At 35.0% G+C, this 27,991-nt stretch overlaps 3 protein-coding genes across 3 annotated transcripts in view; 1 reads left to right on the top strand and 2 right to left on the bottom strand.

Moving 5' to 3' along the window:
- The window catches only part of rassf4a (Ras association domain family member 4a), a 106,600-nt gene that overhangs the window by 25,460 nt on the left and 53,149 nt on the right, over window positions 1-27,991 (top strand). The window lies entirely within an intron of this gene.
- On the bottom strand, window positions 250-12,045 carry LOC114647088 (interleukin-8-like). Its single transcript, XM_028795609.2, has 4 exons — window positions 11,894-12,045; window positions 11,675-11,807; window positions 10,667-10,747; window positions 250-1,862 (listed from the first exon to the last, which is right to left on the bottom strand). Exons 1-4 carry the CDS (start codon window positions 11,955-11,957, stop codon window positions 1,790-1,792), a joined length of 351 nt encoding a protein of 116 aa, XP_028651442.1. The 5' UTR covers window positions 11,958-12,045; the 3' UTR covers window positions 250-1,789.
- Window positions 17,218-19,420, bottom strand: LOC114647087 (interleukin-8-like). The gene is made up of 4 exons (XM_028795608.2): window positions 19,275-19,420; window positions 18,755-18,881; window positions 18,130-18,210; window positions 17,218-17,657 (listed from the first exon to the last, which is right to left on the bottom strand). The coding sequence occupies exons 1-4, from the start codon at window positions 19,369-19,371 to the stop codon at window positions 17,564-17,566; spliced, it is 399 nt and encodes a 132-aa protein (XP_028651441.1). The 5' UTR covers window positions 19,372-19,420; the 3' UTR covers window positions 17,218-17,563.

Below are 27,991 nucleotides of genomic sequence, written 5' to 3'. Positions count from 1 at the left end.
CCTTGAACAAGAGGTTTTATCAGATTCTAAGTAGGAATTCTATTTGCTTGGAAGTATATCCATTGTGTGGCACGGAGTATGTCACCTTGCATATCCATGATGATGTAAAAATCTCTCACTAGAGCTCTGTATTTGTGACATGTCGTGGAATAAGGTTCACTATAGAATTGTTTCATGTGTAGTAAAAGTTGTTTAGCAGCTGCATTCACTTGTCACCTTCTGAATGAATAAAAATACAACAGATTTCAGTTCTGTGTTTAATATTAGGGTATACATAAATACAATTTTATTATCTCAAAACAAAGAACGGAGTGACATACAAATATATACAAAAAATAGAACATATTTAAAAATAGTTTCATACAATAGAACACTCAACAGAAAAGATTCATTTATGTTTGAATTGTGCTTAACTTGAACAGTAACTTGTGTCTTGAATCACCAGCTATATTTTCTGTTTAACAGAAATGTACTACAATCTGCTAGACATTTTAGGTGTAAACAAAGCATTGCGTACTGCTGTTATTTACACTACCATTGAGTACTTATAACTGCACGTTGGGAAGAATATACTATATAAAGACAATGACCTCCCACTCTGTGCTAACCCTAGTTTAGTTTTGCACATGTTCAATACTTTCTTAATGCCCGGATAGAGTAATTTAAAATTTAAAAAAAAAAAAAAAAAATGTGCTTTCTCTTTAACAAGGGTGCCAAGTCCTAACTAGGTTAACAGCATTATACAAGTACTAAATACCTTAATCTGGTTATTGTTATAGTTGTATTTTTTTTTGTTTATTTCATTTAACATCAGGAGTAGAATGGATATCAAATATAGTTTTATTTCAGTATAATAGCATAATTCTTGCTTTTAACAGAAGATTTCATTTTTTTGTCAATAGCAATGTCAAAAGAGCACCTGCTGTATGTGCATTAGTTTCCTCTTCAGCATTATCGTTTTATGTTGGAGATATTTTGTTTCAAGATGGGACCTAGTACTCTATGAAGAATACACAAATGATACTAAAATAAGATGCAAAGCTTAATGGTTGCTTTCTTAATTGCTTCATATTGTTGTTTAAAAGGAGCAATTAAAGGTTCAATCATAGTGAGCAAATGAACTGAAATAATATAAAAATTTACACTGACTGGAATTCTGTGCATTAATCCATATCTACTTGCGAAGAGATGTGTAGCTTTTGCATATGGTAAACTTTGAGACTGCGGACACAGTTGGACAAAGCCATCTTTTTAAATTAATAAAGTAACAGTAATGATCAGCTTCCAATTAAGATATTGGTTGGGAGAAAAGCCAGAAGTCACAGCAGGTCATTAGGATCAAAGTTCATAACTTACGAAAATGTAACATTCTGAGCTGTGGTCGGCAACACCTGAGTTAGCAATGTCAGAGGTTTTGTATGCTATTTTATTCTTGTAATAGTAGCAAACAGTGAAGATGATGTGTAAAATCTCTAAAGAAAATTTAAAATATTTTATATTAGTTTCTCCCAAAAATTAAAATGTTTTACTGCACACAAAATCTTATTCCCTAATTAGGAATGGTTAATAATAAAACAGGTGTATTTTCTTATTTTTGTAAGCGTATCTGAGGTTTGCAACCTGTAATACATCTTCACTGAAAGATTGTCTCCTTTGTATTTCAAGAGCCACGTTTTGGTTTCTTTTAAAGATATTGGCAGTGTTGAATGGAAGCTTGCTGGATAGATTAACATAAACTGGACATATTTGCCCCCATCATTTAAACAGCAATTGTTGTCGTTTTATCATCTTAGGAACTCTTCTTCTGCTTTCTGTTTTTTTTCTGTCCATTCCTTTGGAAGCATCGCTTCTTCTCTTCAAACCTAGAAAATAAATTCAGCATTTGAATTTTAGTATGAAGTAACATTTTTTAACATTTTATTTTTTCTACTTTGATAAAAAACATTCATCTATTATTTGTGGAATTCATTTAATCTGTAAAATATTGCAGTGTGTACATAAGCATTTCAAAAATGACTGATATTTAAAGACCACTTTATGCATGTTGTTTTCAGGAAGGGGGGGGGGGGGGGAGGGGATGGTAAAAGGCTATTTCCACTCTGGAAAAGAAGGAAGGCGAAAGACCAAACATGTCACCTGTATAGCCTTCATCGGGTGTTGGATACAGTTTAAACTTTTTGTAACCACTCTGATGTTTTTAGTCACAAACAAAAACTTTAGCTCTCTGATGATTTTAATTCCCACACCATCTAATCATCTTTGTCAATACTATTAAATCTATAACTTTTCAAACAGCTTATTAGAGCTAGTGGTAGGCTTTTAAAGCTATAGAAAAATCAGAATATTTTCATATTTTATCTTTTATTTTAATTTAATTTGAAATGATGTGCTAAGCAGTATGGCCAATGGCACTTTAGCAAGGTATGCTCTTCTGTGTTATTGTGTGTGTTTATTAGAAAGATGTCATAAACTAGTGTTCTTTTATGTCTTTTTTTTTTTTTAATTACAAATTCACAACAACCTTATTTTGGGCCTGTCCTACTGGACTAGTTTTGTGTGTGCTCTTTTGAGTGAACTTGTTTGATTTGTTTTGTCTTCTTTGTGGCTCTGCTCTGAAAGTGCAAGTGTCAATATGATATCTGTTTAAAGCATAAAACACACTGCTCAAGAAGACGATTTGCTAAAAAATGGGTGAAATCTGTACAGACCAATAAGCAGATATTTTCAGTGATTAGTCAAAGTAATGAAAAGGCAAGGAACTCCTTCTAACATAATACTGTCTGTCAAAAGTACATTCTCTGTTTTGAGACTTCCAGCTAGACAATAATAAGCAAAATACTGTAATCTTGATGTTTTAATACAAAACTGAGTTAGTTCTACATTAACATTTTGATGTTACATAGATTAGACAGGCTATATCTAAATATTCAAGATATTTTTTACATATTCATGCATCTTTGCAACTTCTTTCAAATATATACATTTAGATTAATAAGTTGCTGCAAATTAATTGAATATACATTTATATATTATTTCTAAGACCTTATTTCTATTCTGGCACCACCACTACCATTATTACTTTCAATTTTAATTTTCTCACTCACAAAATTGGCCATATACTTGATCAGATATGTTTAGCTGGCATTTCCACATTACCATTCTCTCTGTTGTTTAAACATGTGTTATGTATTAAATATCTACTATGTGACTATCATAAACTATAGCGTGCATGTTAAATTGTATACAGTATCTCATATAGAGACAGCATGGCATTATTTTCCTGCCACTTAAACAGAAAACTTTCTTAGTGCAGTTGCCTGGTGTTAAATACATTGTGTTCACTGTAAATAGCAAAATAAACCATAAAAATGTGTCACACCTTGTGTAAATCCTTGTGCAAAAGTCCTTTCTCATATGTGGCATTGCTTGCTTTAAGAACTCCTAATCACTGTGGTATTTTTACTTCTAACTAATGCAAAGTCTCCATCAGCTCTAAGAAATTAAGTTGGAGTACAGAAGCAGATAATTTTGTTCACATTTTGTTATTTTACTATGTGTACACTAGTGCTGGGCGGTATACCGGTTCATACCGAAAACGTTTTTTTATTTTTTTTATGATATGGATTTTTCTTATACTGCAACACCGGTTTAAATTGCCTAAATGACATTCGGAACGTGGCGCAGCGGGAAACTGTTCAAGTGGGGACCTTTTTCACTGCTACACTGCTAAACACAGATTTGTTGCACGGGGGCTCTTTTTCACTGCTACACCGCTAAATAGGTGTGGTAGTGTAGGTATTGCGTGGTGAAAATGGACAGAGAACATTCCGAAACTGAAGCTGTAGCTGACGATAAAGTTGAACATGATGACACAGAAGAACTTCTGCTGAAAAAAAGGAGTCACGTCCGTTGTCTGGAGATACTTTGGTTTTAAAAGGTCAGATGTGGACCATTATGTTCAAATGTGTGAATACTGTTTCTATACTACTGGATAATACTGCAATACCGTGGAGGTTGCACTGCTGCCTCGCAGCAGTGGGGTCCCGGGTGTACCCTGCCTTGCATTTGCATGTTTTTCTGGTGGGTTTACTCGGCGTGCTTCAGTTTCCTTTCAAAGTCATGTAGAATGTGGGGTTTTGTTATGCTATATTGACCCTGCTAGTGTATGTGTTGCTCGTATTCACCCAGCGATGTGCTGGCGACTCGTTCAGGGATGGGCGCAACCCTGAATGGATGGCATAATTAAACATGTATAACGAAGATATTTTTAAAGTTCTGAACACTCCGTGGACTAAGTTTATAACTAGTTTTAATTTCACAAAGACGTTTATCGTGTGGCGATTGGTTATGTGGAGAAAGAAAAAGGAAGGATAGGAATTGGGGTTTTGGTACGTCAGATAGAGACAGCACGCGTGCAATAAAGAGAGCCTGCTCAGAAGAACATCCATTGAATTCTGTGTTCGTGTCTCCGACCACCAGATCACAAACCCAACATTTACACAATATTTAAGTTAAACCTGTGCGATAGCCATTGATACATCCAGTTTTTTGGAGCCTCGTCACACCTGCCATAAAGTTCTCTACACTGAACATACACCTGGGGACCCCTTACTGCGAGGGAGCAGCACTACCACCTCACTACCGTGCATGTTTAATACCTGCTTTAATGCATTTTATCCTCAAAATGATATCAAGTATTTATCTTAGCCTTGTAAATTTTCAGAGAGCAGGAACATCATGAAGTGAATGGTGCGGTGATCGCTGTCTCCTCTTAGTGCGGGAGAAGTCAGTTTAAGAAGCGTAGTGATTAACAACTGGGTCGGGGAACACTTAACACAAACCATTTAATGTGCTACATTAACTTTTGATGGGGTTTGAGAAAATCTAGTAAATTAAACAATGATTTTAGGATGAAGTTTAGTTTACGACATTCTACTTTATTCTCATAGTTTACTTTATAATTAAAGTGGAAATGTTGACTTTATTCTCGACATATAGTTTGTTTTTTTTCTTCCCTGTGTCCGTGTTTTTTTTCTTCACCGTGGTCCTAATGCGATTCCGTAGGGCTATACCACAAATAGCATTATAAATGAAAGTTTTCGTTTTATTATTTATGCATATAGCTTAGCTTGAAGCAAGGTCCATATTAATTCAGTTTGCCTAAATGATGGTTCAGTTGGTAAAGATGTCATCACCAAGATTGCACTTGTTTTATTTTATTTTAATTTGGTGAATACTGTGTAATGCACCTGGGCTTGAAGCCTTGAAGTAATAGTACAACTATCAGTAATAATACTATTATTTATTTTATTGTCATTATTTATTAGTTTAAATATTATGCAGTTTAATGATGGTAAAGTTGTTTAAAAAGTCACTTTAACATGTCAGTGGACAGAGATTGTTAACATTAACAGAAAATGTAGTTGTTTTACAAAAAATATTTACTATTTATTCCTTTTCTAAGACATGTTCAGTGCAATCCAACTTTTGACAAGCACGTCTGGATATTTTACTAAGTCTAATTGCCTCTTTGGATGGTTGAAAATATGTTGTCAAAATTCTAGTTTGTTTTTGCAAAATTTGTTCAATAAAAAGGTTCTATATTTTGACTGCATCTGTCATGCAGTGTGATTCCTTCTCTTCATTAGTGCCACCCCCTTAAAAACTATCACTTTATGGGGCCATGCAAACCTGTATTAATACTTGTGTGCACATTAAAATGTTTTTTTTGTACAATGCTCTTGACAGTGGAATAGGTTATTCTTAGCCAGTCTACTGCAGTGGAAAATGTGGTTAACATCCACTCATGCATGGGGGAAAAAATACCGTCAAATACCGTGAAACCGGGATAATTTAGAAAAATGCTGTGATATAGAATTTTGGTCATACCGCCCACCCCTAGTGTACACTACACAGCTGCATATTACTTAAGAGTTGAATGCACTATGTATACAAAGAAAGTGTCCATAGTTAAACTCAAACAGGAGTCAATTGCTATATTTATTATTTATTCATTTAGCATTTTATTGATCCTAAACTAATAGGATATTAGCAAATAAATATAACATATTTAAGGAGTTAAATGATGCTGATTACATGGTAATATTTACATTTCTGAATAGCCTAGTAATCTCCAATTATGAACAGAGTGAAATTAATGTTGGTTTCTAGCAAGCTCACAATATAACTGTAATCAGTTAAACATCCTTTTTAATGGCACTTTATTTTAAATTTGGGAACATGCGTCCTATCTACAGTTCAGAGCTGCTCTTATTTCCTCCCTGTCTCTCTTTCCGTCTGCTCGTCTGATCATAGAACTATCAGCAACCCACTAATTACATGTTTCCAGATGCTGCCCTCTCATGTTTCAAGGCCTTAAAGAATTCTGAAAATTGCGTGTTCCAGTCCAGTTTATATTTCTTTACAAGTCCTGCCAATTTAATAGGCATCCAGTAAGGTGGAATAATTTGTTTAAAGCGTAATCAAAACAAATACTTATTATGTGGATTATTTCACTGTCCTCAGAAGCACAGAGGAATACCACTGTATTGTTGGTTTTATATAAGAATTGCATTTTCTTTCTATAGATCAGAGGTGGATGCCAGTGGAACTGGCACCTAAAATGCCTTGTGTTAGGTGCACTTTATGAACAGTAAAACTGCTATAAAAATAGATTTGCTGATTGCTGATGTGTGTGGGTTTAACCTTCTGAAATAAAACTTAAAGCGTACTGATTATGGTACTACAACCAGAGGTTTTAGACAATGTTTTTGATCCCAATTCAGCTATTGTTGTTATAGTTGTATTAGCAGAATTGCTGTATGCACAGAATATAGGGAAATTCTCATGAAAGATGTGTGACCAACATACAACACATTGTCACTCTCCAGCACAATGGTAAACAGTATCATGCATGATGTATATGAAGTGGATGGACACTAAAATTAAAACGCAACTAGAGTTTACATAATGTTGTTACACTGAAATTAAGTGAGATTGTATGTAATAAAGAGAAAATGTTTAAAACGTAGTCGATAACAAGTACTACAAGTATTTCTTTCACTTTATCAAAAATCTTCTAGTCAAGATATACATTCAGTCTTAGGCGCTTCTATATAACTATGAAGGAGTTTTACTCCACTTAGTGTGAGCCTTACACTTACAGTATTCTTTTTTTTGATTGTTCTGTTACAGTTGTCATTAAAGCATGTGGCACAAAGGCCACAATCTGGTAATACAGTATGTGTTTCAGCAGTGATTGTAGTACTTCAGTGAGTAGCTGTGTCCCCTCAAGTTTTTATATTTTTGTTTTTTAATTTATTTATTACTTTATGTCACAGTGCTTGTAGCTTTAGCTTAAATCAGAAAAAAATATAATAAAGTTTTGTTCATGAGCTATACTTAAGCATTACATGGTCACTTTCTACAGCACAGACAGGTCAGCTTGCACATTTATTTGGGAAAACTGTCTCTTCCCTGAATTCTTCTGCCTCTTCTCATTCTTGTGTAATGCAAAATCTGCTTGTATGAAAGTGTACATGAATGGTGAAAGGCAAGTCATTCTTATTTAATCTAAAGGTTTTTATCTTAATTTTTCTCACTGTGTCCACAACTTGATGTCTTCAAATAGATCCAAGTCAGTCTCTCTTAGAGATAGATAGATAGATACTTTATTAATCCCAAGGGGAAATTCACATACTCCAGCAGCAGCATATTGATAACATTAAATTAAAGAATGATAAAAATGCAGGTATAACAGAAAATAACTTTGTATAATGTTAACGTTTACCCCCCCCGAGGGGAATTGAAGAGTCACATAGTGTGGGGGAGGAATGATCTCCTCAGTCTGTCACTCTTCTAACATTTGTGGACTACATACTCCTAAATCCAGACTTTAATCGTGTCTTTGCTGACAAGAACCTCATGGTCTAGTAACCCGCATTAGCCAAATCCGCATAGAAATAAGTTGTTGGTTGTTAAAATGGGTGAAATTCTATTGTATTTCAGAAAAGGTCAGAGATCTAGATTCCAAATGGATTTCCCAAGACAATTGTAGCAAGCAGTATCCATACTTCTTGTTGCTCTAAAACTCACTGGTGGATACTAGAGGGAGGCGTTTTTGGTTTTTTGGCACCTTTTATAGGCGTCTGTGTAACAGTCCTTTTATTTGTGATTCACCATGTATTGATTTGAAAGACCATTGCATGTTATTTTTTACATGCCTAACAAATTTCAGTTCAATAGGTGGTGAAACGCAAATGTTCTTCAGCCATGTTTATGTTGAGTGTTTTGGATCATTTTCATTTTCACAGAATTACAATGAAGAGAGAGCCAAGAATATCTTAATTTCTGAGTATTCAAAATCTAGTACACTCTGTGACTGATGTACTGATAAGGTACTAGCAGCAGTACCCGGCGTTGCCCGGGAATCTATAACCGGTGAATTTCCTAAATGAAAGAAACAGAACATAGAAATAGAACAAACAGTTTTCTGATTGACATTTTATTGTAATGGGTAATATAAGTGGTCATTCCAGAGCCTTTGGATACACTATATTTTTTGTTTTGCCTTGTGGTGCGAAAATGAACAAATTCTGAGGATTGCCCACTGTAGAACATGCTACATAGAGTTGTCTGTGTGAAAAGCATGGATTTTCCAAATTGATGCGTTTAAGTTGCAGTGATTGCCCTTGAGCCTCATTAATTGACATAGCAAAAGCCAAACGAACATGAAATTGTAGCCGTTTGAAATCAAAGGGTAAATAATTCGGAAATCAGCGGAATTCTTGGTATGAAAACATCTTCACGTCTTGCGCAATGTTTCAGATGCCCATCGGAAGTGGACTTTCTAATTTTGGACACTTTAAAAAGGTGGAAACCCAACATCTGGTGATGTCCGTGAGTTCAAGACTTCAGGCTGTCATTTCCAGCAAAGGGTTTTCAACCAAGTATTAGAAATGAACATTTTATTTCCAGTTATTTTATTTCTGCACTTCAACTGCATCGGAGTTGTTTCATTTAAAATTCATTGTGGTAATGTACAGAACCAAAATTAGAAAAAAGTTGTCTCTGTCCAAATATTTATGGACCTAACTGTAATTGTCCTGCTTTTCGCGAATATACCCATGCCACTGAAAAAAAGACAAAATTAGAATAAGCACCACAGTGAGATGAATGTACGTTATTTACAATACGTCGGAAAGCGAACAAATAGCACCACAAATACGGAGAGCCAGTCACACACACTGGGACGTTCACGTTTTACATCCATACGGCAGTTCCCCTTTACATTGGTAAAGAGCGAAGCACAGGGACCAACCGTGCTGCTAGATGGCGCCGCCGTTAACATCTGTTGCAACGTGCGGCCATCTTGTCGATGATACAGTAAGTATGGGGTTGTGTGCCGAACGTTGTGTCGGTGAAAAGGTGCCTTGTGCTTCACCACTAACATTTTTCCCAACCATCCATACCCCATGACCTCCTCCTGGTCACAAAGGAGCCCCATACCCAGTTTGGTGGCGATCAGACGCCTGGTGCAGATTTGTATGGCGGACAAACATACATACATACATACACACATACATCAACTCTGCTTTATATATTAGAAAGAAGACTACAAGGTTAGATTGTTTGTTTATTTGGTGTGAGTAAACATTTTTACATATGTTAATTCTAATTCGAAATCTAGTTTATTTCTTAATCCAGTTCAAGACCGAGAGGCCTAGTCCTTTAACATTTTATTCAGCTGTCTTTTTCTGTTTTCCTTTTTACCAGTAGATGTCATGATAGTTCATTTTTTAAGCAATGTTTTTTTCCCTCAAAGGTCTGTTACACACAAATGTTACTTTTACCTGTGTTTTCTGAGCCTGGGGCCATGTATCCATGTGAACATAAGTGAAAACATTATCATTTTTTAAAAAATGATGATTTTGTTATTCTCCCTAACTCAGAACAGCAAGACATCAGCTTAGAAATAAATCCTACTCAGCATGGTGTCATCCAAGCTATCAAATGGTAAAGAAAGTTAGTGCAGCTTAGGTCCTAGTTTTCTGGGAATTTTAAAATGCCAACATACTTATGTGCTGAATGAAAAATGTGTTTTTTTTTTTCCCTTAAATAGAAAGTGAAAGTAACTTGTACTTACTGATGAAAGAAGTCTTCACCACATGTGGTAATGGGAATTTCCCACTTTCATAAAATAGGAAAGTACAAGTGCAATCAGGGTTGGTGTTATATATTTATTGGTATTTTGTACACTGTATTAATCCCAGAGGTTATGTGAAAAGGTCTTAAATTAGAATACTTTGCAGTATATATTATGCATTCCTGCATGACTTGCATGTATCATGTAAAAATAGCCAAGAGTTGTACATAACATAGAATTTAAATAAAAGTTGGTTGAAAGAGAAACCTCTCTCAGGATTGCATTTGCATTTGAGAATCCCATACTGCTGTACAATTGTAGCTTTGATCAGTCAGGTTTTAATTATGACAGTGGTAAAATGATACCATTCAATAATCCATTAAAACATGTACATTTTGCCTTTAAGTGTAAGTTTTTGGTCCCTTGTGCGTTTGTCATTTTTTGTATAAATAGACTACAGCAAAGAAATTAATAATTTAAAAAAATTCCAAGCATTTAAAAACACACATAAATTAAACATACCTCTTCCAGCATTTTTTGAGTTTCCTTCCTTGTGCTTTGTTTGGATTTAGGCAAACTTGCTTTCCACTTTTGAATGTCATGCTAGATTAAAAGAAAACATTCTGTGACAAGTGCAGAAATCAATTGTGGACATGAAAGGTCACAATATGTACAAATTGCATTGTATGTACTGAGAACTGAACTGATCCGATCATCTTTAATCCAGTGTTGTTGTTTCAGTCATCTTTTAATCTAGATAAAATAAGGTTTTTATTATAGGTACTGTATGTTTCTCTCTAAGTAAATATTTCTAACATTAGCAAAATATTTTAATGCTTATTTACTTATTTTTCTATCTTAGACGTGATGCTCTCATCATTTAACATGCATTAGGTTTTGTGGTTTTGCACATTTGTCTTTGTACAGTACATACTATATTTGGAAAGATTCCTCCCTTCATAGTATTCAAAGGTAAACTGGGAAACCTTTTAGTAGTTTCTGGCTATTCTGTTAGTTTTTTAAACTATTTTATTTCATTCGTTGTTAGTTTCCATCTTTTTCACCTGCTTACTTGTTCAATAGGATTAGAAATGTTTGTGCTGTTTTCTATTCCATTAATATGTACAATGACTTTTATTTGTATATAAACTTTATTATTCAAAATCTTTTGTAATAGGCATTTGTTTTCATTTTGAGAAAGTCATGCACTGGTGTGCAAAATATAAATTAGGAACAGTATCAGAATGTGGTGATAGAAATTTGAATGCTATCTATGTAATACTTATTTTTAAACAATTACATAGCATATTAAAGCTGCATCTGCTATATTTTTGATAATACACACACTTATCTAACATTTTCTAGCATTAGTGTTCAGCTGTGAGTATAATAAAGTAATTGACTACCATTTAGATCATGTTACTTTCAAAGTAAAATGCCAGGATTGACTATGTACAGACATGTTTCTGAGCAGACTTAGTTACAGTTTATTTTCTACCCACTTGAAACTTAAATTAATAAATTACTTACATAATCTGGTCATTCTTGCATATTGAAGATTTCTCAATTACTTTGAAATCAAATATTCTCCTTCCTTTGACTGCGTCCACTGTGTTTAGGCATTGACATCTTTCCCGTATGGTACTTGATTGAGCTGTGTGGTCTTAAAATGTAAAGAGAAGAAAAAAAAAAGTTTTTAAAAATGCAGGAAATAAATGTATTATAATATATTGTAGACACCACTCTTACATTTTAAGCATAAAGCTAAGATGACGCACGTGGCTAGTGCTGGTGCTATTAGTCTGTGAGTCATTTTAGGTCTTGTATGCTTCCAAAGGTTTGTGTGCTTTTCTGCTTTGAGCAGTTTTATCCATGCTTTAAGCTTCCGGCATTACATGTACAGCCCTCTTCAATCACATGATTTACTAGAAGTTGCTTGGCAGAAAAGCAGGGTTCCTATTGCATTTGAAAGAAAGGTTCTATTTTCCTTATGTGGAGCATTGATACTTGAAGAAAGAATACTGTACCATTTTCAAAATATTTGTCTATGTACAGTCAAGTATTCTTTCCATTGTAAGTTAATATAATAATCTTGAATACAAGCTAAAGATGACTTATACCTTTTGTTTAACTGATAGCAAAAACTTTGCTTTAAGACTTAATATGTTTGTAAGACTACTTGTAGTTTTTCATTATCCTCTAATGTGCAGAAAAATAAGTTTACTTTTCTCGTGTAGAAAGGATATTTTTTTCAGGTGAAAAGCTTGCCAGGTGATGTGAAATTCAAATATCAAAACTACTCTTGTTAAGATTGGACTGAAGCTTAACTTCTCTTTATAATCAAGAAATGTATAATTTAATGATTTATTTCCTGTGACAGTGCCACCACTTGTAATGCTGCTGTGGTTTTTGGTTATAAGATTGGGTTTGGAAGCAGTTTAAGCGAGTGTTTGCCTTACATTACAAGTCCTGAACCTAGAACATGAATCATGAGAGTGCTTAAAGTAATTATTTGCTAATCATATACTCCATCCTATTTTACAATTTAATCCTTTAAACCCTATATTTATCATTCTCTTATTGTTTAACCATTCTACATGTGTTTTTTTGAAAAAAAAAATGTGTATACATTGTATTACCATCATATTTATCCATTTTGTCTCATAGGGTGGAGTTGGCCCTAGAGAGAACAAAACACCATTACAGGGCACACTCACATACACATCCATTTTATAAAGGCCTAATAGCCCATCATGCTTGTCTTTGAGATCTGTCTGAAAACTAAAGTACCCAGAGAAAACCTGAGCAGGATAAGTGCACAAATTCCACACTGTGACAGAGATTGGTATTGAAACCAGGTCTCTTTGAGAAAATTCTTAAACTCCTGTGCCATCTTTTCACCTATTTCAAACATCCTAGTGTTTTAGTATTAGCATGCTGCTTACTAAATTAGCCTTTGCATGAGTTGCATACTTAATTTGAGCAATCAGATAAAATGTAGCTATTGATAGAGTGATAATTGCTTATCTTCTATTGCTGAAACCATCAAAAATACAGTAAGCATTGATAAAACAAACCGAAGAAATTGTCATGATGATTGTACAAAAGGTTGCAGATTTAGGTTAGTGTTTTCCGTTTCTGAAAAAAAAAATATCTAAATGAGGTACAATATGTTTGTTTCAGCTCCACAGCCTGAACAACAATCTCTGCTTTCTTTTCATTCCTGTGGTGGCCAAAGTTGGAGCAGAACGTGGAATATTAGGGAGATGCTGCATGACTTGCTAGGAGCTCAAGCACTCCACCTCATTCCTCAAACAAGCCAGCAAACCAAGAAATAGTTAATAACTCAATGCATAGTTTAATTAACCTCCTTGGCGTTAACCCTGAGTGTGACCTGTACTCAGAGTTCTATGTAAATATGGTTAATCTTGAGTAAGGCATGACGTGTAACGATTGTTTTCAGTGTTAACGCCCAAATACATTACTGGACAGTATTTTGCTGCCATCTAGTGGATGACATAAAATGCTACAAAAAAATCATATTTCTTTGTGTTCTGCCACTTGTGGTAACTTTATGGTACTCATTAATATTCATGAGTGATGTTGAGCCTTCAGCCAGAAACACAATTGCAATTGAAAAACTATAAAGGCAATTGTAAAACAAACTGAAGCTGAATTACAATAAAATGATGTAAAGATATTTTTGGTATATTCTGCAAAATTAATGGCTTCACTTTTTCCTGGGATAATTTCAGAGCTGTGATGTGTTTTGTGTCAAGAACATTTATTTACATAGCACATTTTCGTACATGGAAATAGCTCAAAGTCCTTTATAATAGTAATAGCTAAACAGAGTTACAAAAGAAAGGAAAAAAAAACTAAAGAATGGTTATTTGTAACAGTGGAGAATCATAATGACCAACTTGCTTACAAACCAGAAGCAGAAGTATAAAAGTAGTGATTAGTAACCACCCTATAAAATAGCAATTGGAATTGCATTTATTATGCAGGGTGGTCCAGATCTAATTATGCAATTATTGAATTGCATTGCATTAAAAGTTGCATAGTTAGATCTGTTAGATACATTTACACTATACCAAATATAAAATGCTCTCATTTTCTCAAATGTATACATTTTTAATGTGCAAAATGTGAAATATCTTGTTTAAGTTACATATTGGCTATTTAAACGGTAACTGCATCTGCTAAATGTCTCTCCTTAATGCTAAATATCCAACTAAATTTTAAAGTTTGCAGTCTGGCAACAGCTTGAGGATGCAGAGTGCCTCTTTGCTTGGCTGCTACTGCATGTTCAATGACTTCTGATAATCTTCCTGTATCTGTCATGATATCTATGAATGTTGTGGGCTCTGCTTAGATTTGTCTAGGCAGAATGGCAGATGTAGAAGGCAGTAGGTGTAACCAGTTTTCATATAGTGTAACGCACGGCTTCAAACTTTGACATTGAATGTTTAAGCATTTTCTATTTATATATTACTGCTCCTGCGGTGGCTGGCGCCCTGCCCGGGGTTTGTTTCCTGCCTTGCACCCTGTGTTAGCTGGGATTGGCTCCAGCAGACCCCCGTGACCCTGTAGTTAGGATATAGCGGTACAGTCTTCAGTAGTATAAGCCTGGAGGAGATTCTTAATGCAATGCCTATGTTTTAGCTGTCTCTCTACTGCCATCTAGTGCTTCTTCTAATTCATTCGCGGACAAACAAAGATCAAGATCCAAATGAAGATTATATATAGAGATAGATGTAGGGGGGCAAACACTACAAAATATAAGGTGCTAGATTGTTTAGGAACTTATAAAGTTTAAAGTATTTTAAAGTCAATCCTAAAGGACACAGACAACCAGTATAATGATGCTAAGAGTGATGAGAGATGCTTAGATTGTCTTTTAGTTACAATTCTTGGTGCTGCTTTTTGGACTAATTGCAGCTGAGTTACTGTATATCCTTTTTGGTTATCCTGATAGAGTTGCATTGCAATAATCTAGACCAGGGTTTCTTGTACTATTTTTGCCATGATCCAGTCTTGTTATATTTATTGTTTGAGCCCCATTCCTTGTTGAATGTCCAGCTGATAATTAGGGTTTGGGCTTGGGTAGGGATTGATCAGTTGAGGGGAGTTGTCTGAGCAATGTTAGAAAATTGCCATTGTCAGCGTTGTCCCCCTTGGAGAATCACCATCAGTTGTCTGGGGAGGTGGATCAAGGAAGATTGTCAGAGCAATGTCAATTGTTTAATCAAACCACTGTCACCCACTTCGCAAACCATCCATGTCCCAGTACCATTAAATGCATCAATAACTTGCAACCCGTAACGTATAGTTTAAGAAACTGATCTAGACGGCTAAAGACAAAAGCATGTTTTAACTTTTAATCATCTTGCAGTGATATAAAAGATCTAACTTGTGCAATGTTTAATTGAAAAAATGTAGTCTTAGTAATGTTCTTTATTGTGTGATTTGAAGTTTAACTCTAAAATGATACATTCTTTTCTTTTGACGTTATTTGTAGAGCCAGATGGTCTTGTTTTTTTTCCTGAGTTCCTCACTGTTTTGTTTGCTACCAATATTTAAAATATTCAATAATTTAAAAATGCTACCAGAGTTTTACATTCTTCTACACATCTGCAAATGTAGAAGAATGAAATGTTGCAAAGGAGACCTTGCATTACCTATGATTTTGCTAGTGGGGCAATAGAGGGCACTCTTGTAACATCCCCAATCAGAGACACAATATAGTGCAGAAGTTTATTATGCAATTAATTAACACAAGGAGTGGTAAACAAAAGTATTTACTCAACATAACAAAATATTAAACCTAAAAAAATCTTTTTTTTTTTTTTTTTCTCCTGTCTGGCTTGCATCCCTGTTGGTCCCACGCAGTGGGTCATTCACTTGCCCACTGACGACAAAGTACTACACCAACATCTCTTTTTCTCCCTGCTCTCACTCTCTGCTCCGACCTTGCACTTTCTTTCACCTATTGACTGCTTGATTCAACTTGCCTTCCAACTCTGCTGTAAGTAGTACTGAGGTGACTTATAACCCAGTCTTTGGCTACTTTCAGGTCAATTCCTGGAACCTCATCTGGATTTAGGATTGCTCTGGATTCTTTGTGGAGCACCATCTTGTTTCCCCACGTTTTAATAGACAACTAAGAAAAAATATACCCCTGGTGTTCCTGAACTCTCATGTTCCTCATAACAGATCAGGGCTAAACTGCACTTAGGATACATGTGTCTAGACTTCATTTATGTCATATCCACTTATTAAACAGTGTGTTAGGCATCCTTAATATCTGCAGAGCTACATGCCCCCTTGTTATTGTGTGGAAGCACTTTGCATAACCATGCACATAAGATTTACTCTCCACTTCCTACTAACATTGCTATTTTAAGACACTTTTTTATGTAATACCAGTGTGGGTGCTTCTCCCAGATAGGCTTTCCTGGCCTTTTAATATCCCTTTTCTCCCTGGAATTTCCTTTTGCCGCTTCAACATGTTATTATAATAATTTCTCTTCAGAGTATTGCTTGTTTTCGCAGTATAATTGAAATAGCACACATGTACAGTGTGTTTACTAAACATTGAACAATTTTTGTACTTGCATTAAATCTGTATACTGTACTTCAGTCTTTATACTGTTATCGGTATACATTTGATTTCTGAAGTTTTGTCTGGGTACCAATGACTTTTTGTTGCACCAAATTACAGCAAATTGAATAATTTTATTCCCTCCCATTAATGAATCATTAAAAATTATTTCTTGCCAAAAGCAGTAAACTTGAACAAGCTATATGTGTGTAATGTCCTAATTCCATTTGTTGTTGTTCTAATAAAATTGACAGTTTAGGTTCAAAATTTTTTATTCCCAAAAGTAAAAAATGCATATTGAAACATTCAGTGCATTAGCGTTAATACAGATTTGTTTTCATTAGTTTTTAACAGTTTAAAAAAGTTAAAATATTTATTTACTCAAATATTATTAAATAATGTGTTCTTGAATTGCATATTATTTTTAATAAATATTTTTGAATTACAAATTTTTCTTAACTTGGCACTTTTTAAATAAGTTAGTAGGTTTTCTTTGCCCCCTACAAATTTCATTCTTTTTCAGTAGAACCTTAAAACCTTTAGTTATTATAAACATTATAACTTGTTAATATGATGTTCTCTTTCTCAACTATCTGCCCATTTCAAATCTTGCTTGGAGATGACAGCCTTGGCTGACCATCACTCATCTTTCTTTAATGTGCCGTTATGCTGTCTCATTGTCAGCTTGGATGAAAAAAGCTGATTCCAGTTTTTAAAACATGTCAAGAGCTCTGAAGCACAAAATAGAAAAAAATCTGTTTTCTTGATGATTCCTTTTTGCTTCCTTTTTCATTTATTAAACTAGTGAAGGCTCATGATGTCCCATCTTTTTCATTTTCTGTGCTGGAATTCTTAGGTCGCATCCAGAAAAAGCATTCCATTTTTCTACTTGCATCTTTTTCAATCCTAAAATTAAAAACAGCAGGCAAATTATTTAACTTTATTTAGGTTACTTTAAAGTTGCTTTACTTTAATCTGTACAAATGAGGAAACAGTTGTAATTCACTGTTAACAGTGATTTTGCTTTTGTGTGACATGTTCTGTCATTTCATTTTGTAGTACATAGAAACATGTGGTCTGTGCATTAATGAATCATGCACGGTTGTAATAGTTCAAACCAACATTTTAAAGATCAAAGTAGAAGGTAAAACCCCAGCTTATCATCAGGATACCACAATATGTGTATGCATATTTTAAAACCTGTTTTGACCCTTTCAAACTGAATTTTTGCAACAAAAAAAAAAAACCAAGGGGTCATTAACTATGCCATGTAAAAATGTTCACTATCTGCCTTTTTCTGACAGGTCATGTAAACAAGCATGCTGTGGTGTACAAAGTTCATAGGAAAGCCCATGGACAAATGAAACACTTCACTGACCTTTTCCAGCAGTTGATTAGCCTTTTGCCTTGATGGCCTGCAGCCTTTAAGCATACTTTGCTTCCCTCTGTTAAAGTTAATCTGAAAAGAAAGTTGAGTTTTTTTTTATTAAAAACACTGTTTCAAAAAAGTTTCCACAATGCAAATGAAACTTGGGCAACAAAACTTTAAAGTCAGAATTGAAAGCATTTGGGTGCCCTTGGAAATATCTTCAAGGAAAAGGAGTAATAACCATTAAGTGTCCTCTTTTTTTTCCCTTTTCATAAACAAGCCGTTACTTGTTGTTGTATTTGATGTTGGCAGCAATTAAAAAAAAATGTAATCCAGCTTTCCTCCAGGACATGCATTAATGTGTTTCGCAATAGGATCTGATTACAGTTAACTCATTCTGACTCAGAATTTTAAATATTTATTGAAGTCTTTTTTTCTAACTGGTTTTCTGCTTTTTTACAAATGTAGTATTCTTAGACAGTACTAATCTGCAACACTTAGGTTTGTGCACTCTTTAAAATTATTGAAAAATTATGCAGAAAAACATCCATCCATGCCTTCCAATAAAATTGCAAATAAGTAGGTTTCAGACATGCTACATGTTGTGATTTCATAGAGGACAAGTATAACTTACATTATTTCATCATTTTTGCAGTGTGGTCCTTTTTCTGTTATCTTCATATCGATAACTGGCTTTCTTACAGTTTCTTTATTGTTAATGCAGCTGCACCGCGTTGGTACAAACAATGCTTCAACGGGTTCTGCAACATAAAAATTTTTAAGCAATTATGAGATTAATTTTTTATTCATTAAGAAATATTTTTCTATTTGTTACATTGACACTTAATTTCAATACTTTATATTCATTATAATGCGTACATGTACATACATTGTAGTTTAAATAAAAAGATAATATGCAATACACAAAAATTTACTTTTATATAGTTTTTTCTGTAAAGGTTTAAAAGTTCTTTTAAGTTATAACTTGCATTTGAGTGTTCATAAAAATATTCTAGTCACATCTGCTTTTATAAAGAGCAGTAGTAATAACAAATAAGCATTTTATATTTTATTTTTATGTTCTTCACACATATTAAAATCATTAACAGAGATATACATGGCATGCATAATTAAATATGAAATACTGGCCTTACCTTTATTAATATATATATAGGCCAGAATGGCCAATGTAAGATTAAATATTGAAAGTCTGGCTTCCATTCTTACGTTTTTGTCTCTGACTTTGCTCATGCAGTTGGCTTCTTTTATACATTCTCAAAGCTGCTTTTGCTGCCAGGGATGTGTCACATGATTTCCCGGATTTTCCAAAGCTGAAAATGAGAAAGTGGATTTTCCAGTCTGCTATCCAGATTCTTATCCCCCGGAACCAGGACCCCCCTCCTCCCACCAAGCTCTCAACCTTTTACATTAGCTTAATTTAAAACTACCTAGCTGGTCCTCTATAAACCTTCCAGTAGTTAAGTCTTCTGTTTTTAAGTAGCATTTCCATTTCTTATGTTTCTCATCCCAAATAACTGCTCCTGTTTCAAAACCATGAAACGTAATACCACATGATTTGAATGTAATTTACCTATCTTTTTCTCATCAGCTCTTAAAGGAGCTTCTTGCCTTGTTTAGAAAATCTGTATTTTAATTTGTCAAAATTAATTTTTAAAACTTGTTTGATTAGAGAACAACACTAAGAAAACGAAAGGGGTTAATTAGATTATCCTTAACCTTTTTGTGTTAGAATTCCTTAGCTGTATGGGTTATTCTCATGAAGGCCAGATGTTTCCACTTAGGGAAATTCCTGAAATCTCAGTTGGTCAGTTTTTGAAAAGTAGCCCAGTTGTGCTAGATTTCATAATCTTCTTCATATAACCAAGTTAATCTCAAAAGATTTTATTTATTTTTTTTAATTCCACAATTAACTCAATATAAAGAGATAAACAACTTTTCAATTGCAGTGCAACACATGAATAAATTATGTAGCATCAGAGTTAATAATGTTTTGCATTTAAAGACTTCACAGAACATCATAAACTTTGAAAGAAAAGATCTTTTTTTGAAGTCTTAATGAGGAATATTCTTTCCATGACTGTGTAATGACTACCCAGATAATTATTTTCTGTATGTCTGTACAGGAAACAATACAACATGGACACATTTACTTTTTATTTGGCTTGAAAGGGATTTCTGGATGATAAGTGGCTATTTCTACCTTTTACATTGTAGTTACATTTCTGGATGTGAATTAAAAAAAATATATATATATATTATACTTTTTTTTTACCCAGTACACAGTGTTTCTTGTAAACATTTTATTATTATTTTTTTTGTTTCTAAGCTGGCTCATATATATATATAGACCCTTTAATTGCAGTGCTTTTCATCATGTGCATGCTGTATTCTCAAATCCAAGCAGAAATCTTTTTTTAAATTAAGTTCATGCTTACCTTGAATATTTAATGCTTGATTATTTTTCAGACCTTTATTTTTGTTAATATGTATTTGTCATATGGGTTTTACAAAAATTGAATGAAAAAGTGAATACAAAATTATTTAAATTTGTATCCGCTTCTTAATACACTTTACTGATTAAGCCAGACAATGGCTCCAGCCTTGAGATTGACAATGTCATTCATGTTCTCTTGATATGATAACATGGGGCAATCCAACTATATGTGATGAGTCTTTGGTTTGGTAATATTACACAAAAACTGGAACTCGTTTTAACAGTCACTCATTATTGAGTTGCTGTTATCCCAAGGTTCCTCTATTGTTTATTGGAGATTTTAGCTTGCTGCAGCAAGTTGCTCTGCATGGTAAAGCAATGGTTTTCTTGACTTAAGCCAAATTGGTGGAACAATGAGTATGGGTTTTTGGATAGGGAGCTTGTCGTATTCAAGGAGTAAAGCTTGTTTGTGCTGGAAATATGGTAGTGAGATCTTAATAAGGGCATTAAGCCACTCAATAGACATTGGTTACACAGTTGGTTGTCTCATGGCTTGGTTAAGTTATATTTCGATGTCCTTGGTGTGCTGAATGTTGAGCCATATGGTAAAACAGTATTTTGCTGCTGAGTACACAAGGGCCAAGGATGGAAGTTTGAACGCAACTGGCAGATACTCCCTAAGTGTAAGACATCTTCTGGATCAGATTATTTATGGGTTTCAGTTTTTCAACTGACTTGCTGATATGAGGTTTGGGCATTGAGGTGCAGTCAAAATAAATAAAAATGGTCTCTTTATATATTGTTTTGGTATGGCAAACACATTTTTTGGTCATGAAACATTTAAGATGATGAATTCTATCTGAACAGTATGAGAGATTAAAACATTTGTGTCATTTATGCAAAATCTAAGACCTATTTTTGACAATCACATTATTTTTAATAAATGTTTTCCTGACTTTAACTATCATTTTGGTACATTCTCCTGTTTGATCATTATAATCCAATCTTCGTGCTAGTTCCTTTTCAATTGAGACATAATTGTTATTAAAAATGTGAAACACAGAAGACACTTTTTTGCCAAATACACATAAAAAGGTTGCCCAGTAGCAATTTAATCATTTATAGCACCTGTTAAACATCATATTCCATTCTGTACAGTGCAATAGATGTGAGACTGTGCCAGGTTTGCCAATGAATTTGCCAGTGTTTCCATACCTTGATCAGGTTTAAAGACCCATTTCAGTCTATACCGTTTTAAAACATTGGATCTCTGTGTTACCACAAACTTTTTGAAATAGGAAGCTTGTGAATAAGTCACTAACTTCAATCTCATCAGAAATCAGAGAAAACAAAACACTGGTTAGCAGCCTCGTTCATTTGTAGTTTTAACAAACTGAGCCCACTTCATTAAAAATTTTATTGGTACATGTCCTGGTAGCATGAGGTGTGAGAAAGGCCTTTTTTGTTTTAAACAGTGTCTGCTTTAGGCCAAGGATTTAAACACTTGGCTACACAGATGCATGGAGAAGGGCCTTCTAAGAAGCAAACTTACCTCAGGAAGTACTGGTGAAGAAGGTTTTAGGTTTTCTTTTACCTGGGGATATAGAAAGAAAAAAGGCAACATATCCTTATTGTTAAAGGTGTAAATTTAAAAATTATATTTAAGTGATATTCAGAGTAGAGGAGTATTTTTTGGTAAACTGTGTTCCAAAGCAGGACCTGAAAGGATGATGTCTTAAATTGCAGGAATACACACATTTTTTATTGTCAATGACTGCCAAAAAATGATTTTGTGCATTTACCATTTTTATATGTGATTTATTTTGTGGTATAAGATGAGGATTTTGCATTTATTGTTATATACGTACCTGTCTGTAGGATATAGTACCCGTTTCAAGCAGCACTGGAAAAATATTATTAAATAAAGTTGGGAACTAAGTTGAGAACAGGCCAGTATCAGAAATCCTATTCGTTCCCAATTGTTAAATAGTTTTGCCCCTTAAGATACAAAGTAAGGGGAAAAAATGACCCCAAAAGTACATGCAATGTAAGCAGTAATTTGATAGGTGTGACTGTCACTATTGTACTAAAATTTGGCTTTGACACTCTGATTCTATCTAATGTTATGTTTTTCACAGCTATCCCCTACCCCATCTTCACCTGCTTAGTCCATGAATGCTTTTATTTGCAATAACTGTTGTACAACCAGCTACTGTGAAACCTGCTTCAAACACACAGAACAATATGCCACCACCAAAACAGCTCATAAATATCAAACGGGCATGTGTACTACCCTTTGATAAATTAAAGTTACTTTGGCTTAAAACGGAAATGCATGCTTGTGAAATACTTTAAATGTATTACAAGTCTTGCTGAGTTTTCACTCACAATATTACCAGCACTGTGGATGATTTTGTGTGGGGTAACAAAAACATATATTAAAAAAAATAAATAAATTACACATGTTTTAGGTGTGGCACTAATCGACCAAACACATTACATGACTGCATACAGTGAGTGATGGTTAATCTCTCTGATGATGATGGTTTATAAATGTATTAATTTAAATAGACAAGTTAGTTATTGTTGACTAAACTATTACGTTATCAAAATAGGTTGGAAACTTATCAGTTGTTCTGAAAGTGTGGTGCATTAGTCAAGTGGATCACAAGATAACAGTCCTCATGCAACATTTATTATATATCTACATCATTTACTTAAAGCAATTGGGCTGCTGCCTGACATCAGTGCTGCTAAAGTTTCTTACTGTGTATCCACAAGGAATGGATCTACAGGTGCTGGTCATAAAATTAGAATATCATGACAAAGTTCATTTATTTCAGTAATTCCATTCAAAAAGTGAAACTTGTATATTAGATTCATTCATTACACACAGACTGATGTATTTCAAATGTTTTCTTTTAATGTTGATGATTATAACTGACAACTAATGAAAGTCCCAAATTCAGTATCTCGGAAAATTAGAATATCAATTAAGACCAATGCAAAAAAATTTTTAGAAATGGTGGCCAACTGAAAGGTATGAACATGAAAAGTATGAGCATGTACAGCACTCAATAGTTAGTTGGGGCTCCTTTAGTGCTGGGCGGTATACCGGTTCATACCGAAAACCGTTTATTTTTTTTATGATATGGATTTTTCTTATACCGCAACACCGGTTTAAATTGCCTAAATGACGTTCGGAACGTGGCGCAGCAGGAAACTGTTCAAGTGGGGACCTTTTTCACTGCTACACCGCTAAACACAGATTTGTTGTACTAGGGCTCTTTTTCACTGCTACACCACCAAATAGTGGGCGGTAGCATAGGTATGCCGCGTGGTGAAAATGGACAGAGAGCATTCCGAAACTGAACTAAAAGTAAAGTAGAACATGATGAACAGAAGGACTTTTGCCGAAAAAAACGAGTCACATCCGTCGCCTGGAGATACTTTAGTTTTAAAAGGTCAGATGTGTAAATACTGTTTCTATACTACTGGATAATACTGCAAGCCAAGTTGTACTTGTTTTTGTACTTGCTAGTGTATGTTTTGCTTGTATTCATCCTGCGATGTATAACGAAGATATTTTTAAAGTTCTGAACACTCCGTCGGCTAAGTTAATAACTAGTTTTAATTTCACAAAGACGTTTATCGTGTGATGATTGGTAATGTGGAGAAAGAAAAAGGAAAGATAGGAACTGGGGTTTTGGTAGAGAGCAGGAATATCATGAAGTGAATGGATTATGTGCGGTGATTGCTGCAGGCGCCTGCTCTTAGTGCGGAGGAAGTCAGTTTAAGAAGCGTAGTGATTTACGACTGGGTTGGGGAACACTTAACACAAAGTATTTGATGTGCTGCATTAACTTGTGACGGGGTTTGAGAAAATCTAGTAAATTAAACATTGATTTTAGGATGAAGTTTAGTTTACAACATTCTACTTTAATTATAAAATAAACTATGAGAATAAAGTGGAAATGTCGACTTTAATCTTGACATAGTCAACATGTCGAATTTATTCTCGACATATAGTTTGTTTTTTTCTTCCGTGTCCATATTTTTTTTTCTTCACAGTGGCCCTAATGCGCTTCCATAGGGCTATACCACAAACCGCATTATAAATGCAAGTTGCAGTTTTTATTGTTTATGTATATAGCTTAGGTTGAAGCAAGGTCCATATTAATGCAGTTTGCCTAAATGATGGTACAGTTGGTAAGATGTCATCACCAAGTTGCACTTGTTTTATTTTATTTTAATTTGGTGAATACTGTGTAATGCACCTGGGCTTGAAGCCTTGAAGTAATGGTGCAACTATCAGTAATAATATTATGTATTTTATTGTTATTATTTATTAGTTTAAATATTATGCAGTTTAATGATGGTAAAATTGTTTAAAAAGTCACTTTAACGTGTCAGTGGGCAGAGATTGTTAACATTAACAGAAAGTGTAGTTGGTTTAAAAAAAATATTTACTATTTATTTCTTTTCTAAGACGTGTTCAGTGCAATCCAACTTTTGACAAACACCTCTGGATATTTTACTAAGTCTAAATGCCTCTTTGGATGGTTGAAAATATGTTGTCAAAATCATAGTTTAAGCTTTTGCAAAATTTGTACAATTAAAGGTTCTATATTTTGACTGCATCTGTCATGCAATGTGATTCCTTCTCTTCAGTGTTCCCCCCCTTGAAAACTATCACTTTATGGGGCCATGCAAACCTGGATTAATACTTGTGTGCACATTAAAATGTCTTTTTGTACGATGTACAATTCTCATAACAGTCTAATAGGTTATTCTTAGCCAGTCTACTGCAGTAATTGCAGTGGAAAATGTGGTTAACATCCACTCATGCATGGGGAAAAAAATACCGTCTAATACTGTGAAACCGGCAGAATTTAGAAAAATACCGTGATATAGAATTTTGATCCTACCGCCCACCTCTAGGCTCCTTTGGCCTGGATTACTGCAGTAATGCGGCGTGGCATGGAGTCGATCAGTCTGTGGCACTGCTCAGGTGTTATGAGAGCCCATGTTGCTCTGATAGTGGCCTTCAGCTCTTCTGAATTTTTGGGTCTGGTGTATTGCATCTTCCTCTTCACAATACCCCATAGATTTTCTATGGGGTTAAGGTCAGGCGAGTTTGCTGGCCAGTCAAGAACAGGGATACCATGGTCCTTAAACTAGGTACTGGTAGCTTTGGCACTGTGTGCAGGTGCCAGGTCCTGTTGGAAAATGAAATCTGCATCTCCATAAAGTTCGTCAGCAGCAGGAAGCATGAAGTGCTCTAAAACTTCCTGGTAGACGGCTGCGTTGACCTTGGACCTCAGAAAACACAATGGACCAAAACCAGCAGATGACATGGCACCCCAAACCATCACTGACTGTGGAAACTTTACACTGGACCTCACGCAACATGGATTCTGTGTCTCTCCTCTCTTCCTCCAGACTCTGGGACCTTGATTTCCAAAGGAAATGCAAAATTTACTTTCATCAGAGAACATAACTTTGGACCACTCAGCAGCAGTCCAAAGGTGAGACGCTTCTGACGCTGTCTCTTGTTCAAGAGTGGCTTGACACAAGGAATGTGACGGCTGAAACCCATATCTTGCATACGTCTGTGCGTGGTGGTTCTTGAAGCACTGACTCCAGCTGCAGTCCACTCTTTGTGAATCTCCCCCACATTTTTGAATGGGTTTTGTTTCACAATCCTCTCCAGGGTGCGGTTATCCCTATTGCTTGTACACTTTTTTCTACCACATCTTGTCCTTCCCTTCACCTCTCTATTAATGTGCTTGGACACAGAGCTCTGTGAACAGCCAGCCTCTTTAGCAATGACCTTTTGTGTCTTGCCCTCCTTGTGCAAGGTGTCAATGGTCGTCTTTTGGACAACTGTCAAGTCAGCAGTCTTCCCCATGATTGTGTAGCCTACAGAACTAGACTGAGAGACCATTTAAAGGCTTTTGCAGGTGTTTTGAGTTAATTAGCTGATTAGAGTGTGGCACCAGGTGTCTTCAATATTGAACCTTTTCACAATATTCTAATTTTCCGAGATACTGAATTTGGGACTTTCATTAGTTGTCAGTTATAATCATCAACATTAAAAGAAATAAACATTTGAAATACATCAGTCTGTGTGTAATGAATGAATCTAATATACAAGTTTCACTTTTTGAATGGAATTACTGAAATAAATCAACTTTGTCATGATACTAATTTTATGACCAGTACCTGTATGTCTACCACCATGGAGAAGACCATTGCAGATCAAAATTATAGTGTGTGAGGGATGGCCAGCATCCTTACCTGGCTGGGACGCCCTTAGGATGAAAGGACAAGGTGAGACCGCTAGATAACAGTGAGCCCAGGCTCAAATCCCCACATGAGGGCCTGCAGGGTATTGCAGTCCTGGGGGACAACCCTTTTGGGTCCCATGAAGGCCGCCAGTAGGAGCTGCAGGATTGGGGAGGCCCTGCGTCATGGAGTTTCCGTGTCACTCAGAAGTGCTTACAGACCACATGTGTGGAAGATTGAGACCACTTCTGGGGTGGATAAAATAAAAGGGACTGCCTACCATGCATCATTGAGCCATAGTCGGAAGGGAGGAGAACAAAGCTTGCTAGAGGAGGAGTGGAGGTGGAAAGACCAAAAAAAAGGCCAAGGAAACAGTGCTGTGTGTATTGCTATGATCTCTTGTACTATGCTGTGCAGGTAGGGACGATTGAAAAGAGTTTCTAACTAAATAGAGCCTGTGTGTTCCTGGACGTGTGCCTGGTGTGTGTCTGTATCGGGTTTGGGGAGCTGATGTGCCCCCTGGTGGCCACAAATATTATAGTAACCTTGCCATAGGTGGACACATTGAGAAGGTTCTCAGTGATAAAAGTGGGATTAATGAACAAGAACAAATGAAAAATGTATTAATGAATAAAAGGAAAGCAGTATTCATGCCCCCTTTACTGTTTTTATGTATGTTTCCCTATGCTTACTCCTGAAACTATTCTGCTTTTCCATAATTATTTTATTAAATGTACACTACTATTGTTCTGTTTGCTACCGCAGGGTTCTGAGGAAAGGACCACAGTGACGGGCATGTTTTCATTCCAACCAATTCTTTAATTAGGGACCAATTACTTCTGCTAATGGAACTGACTTCTCTTTTTTAAATTTATAAACCTTAACTCATTGTTATTTTCCTTAAGAAGTCAAAAAAAGATCTTCAAACTCACAAGTCTCAAATTCAGTTCTTGGTGGTTGACATGTTCACTCCAGCTGATTTTTTTTCCCCTTCCTCCAATAGACATTTAAAAAAACAACTTCTTTTCTTCCGAGTGTGATCCAGATTTATATTTCTCAGACCATCATTCTGTTATTTTTTTGAAATAGTTTATTGAAGTAGATATTATATGATGAGCAAATAGCTAC

This window comes from Erpetoichthys calabaricus, chromosome 2, assembly GCF_900747795.2.
Source record: "Erpetoichthys calabaricus chromosome 2, fErpCal1.3, whole genome shotgun sequence".
NCBI classification, from domain to species: Eukaryota; Metazoa; Chordata; class Cladistia; order Polypteriformes; family Polypteridae; genus Erpetoichthys; species Erpetoichthys calabaricus.
This window is presented reverse-complemented; position numbering and strand designations above follow the sequence as displayed.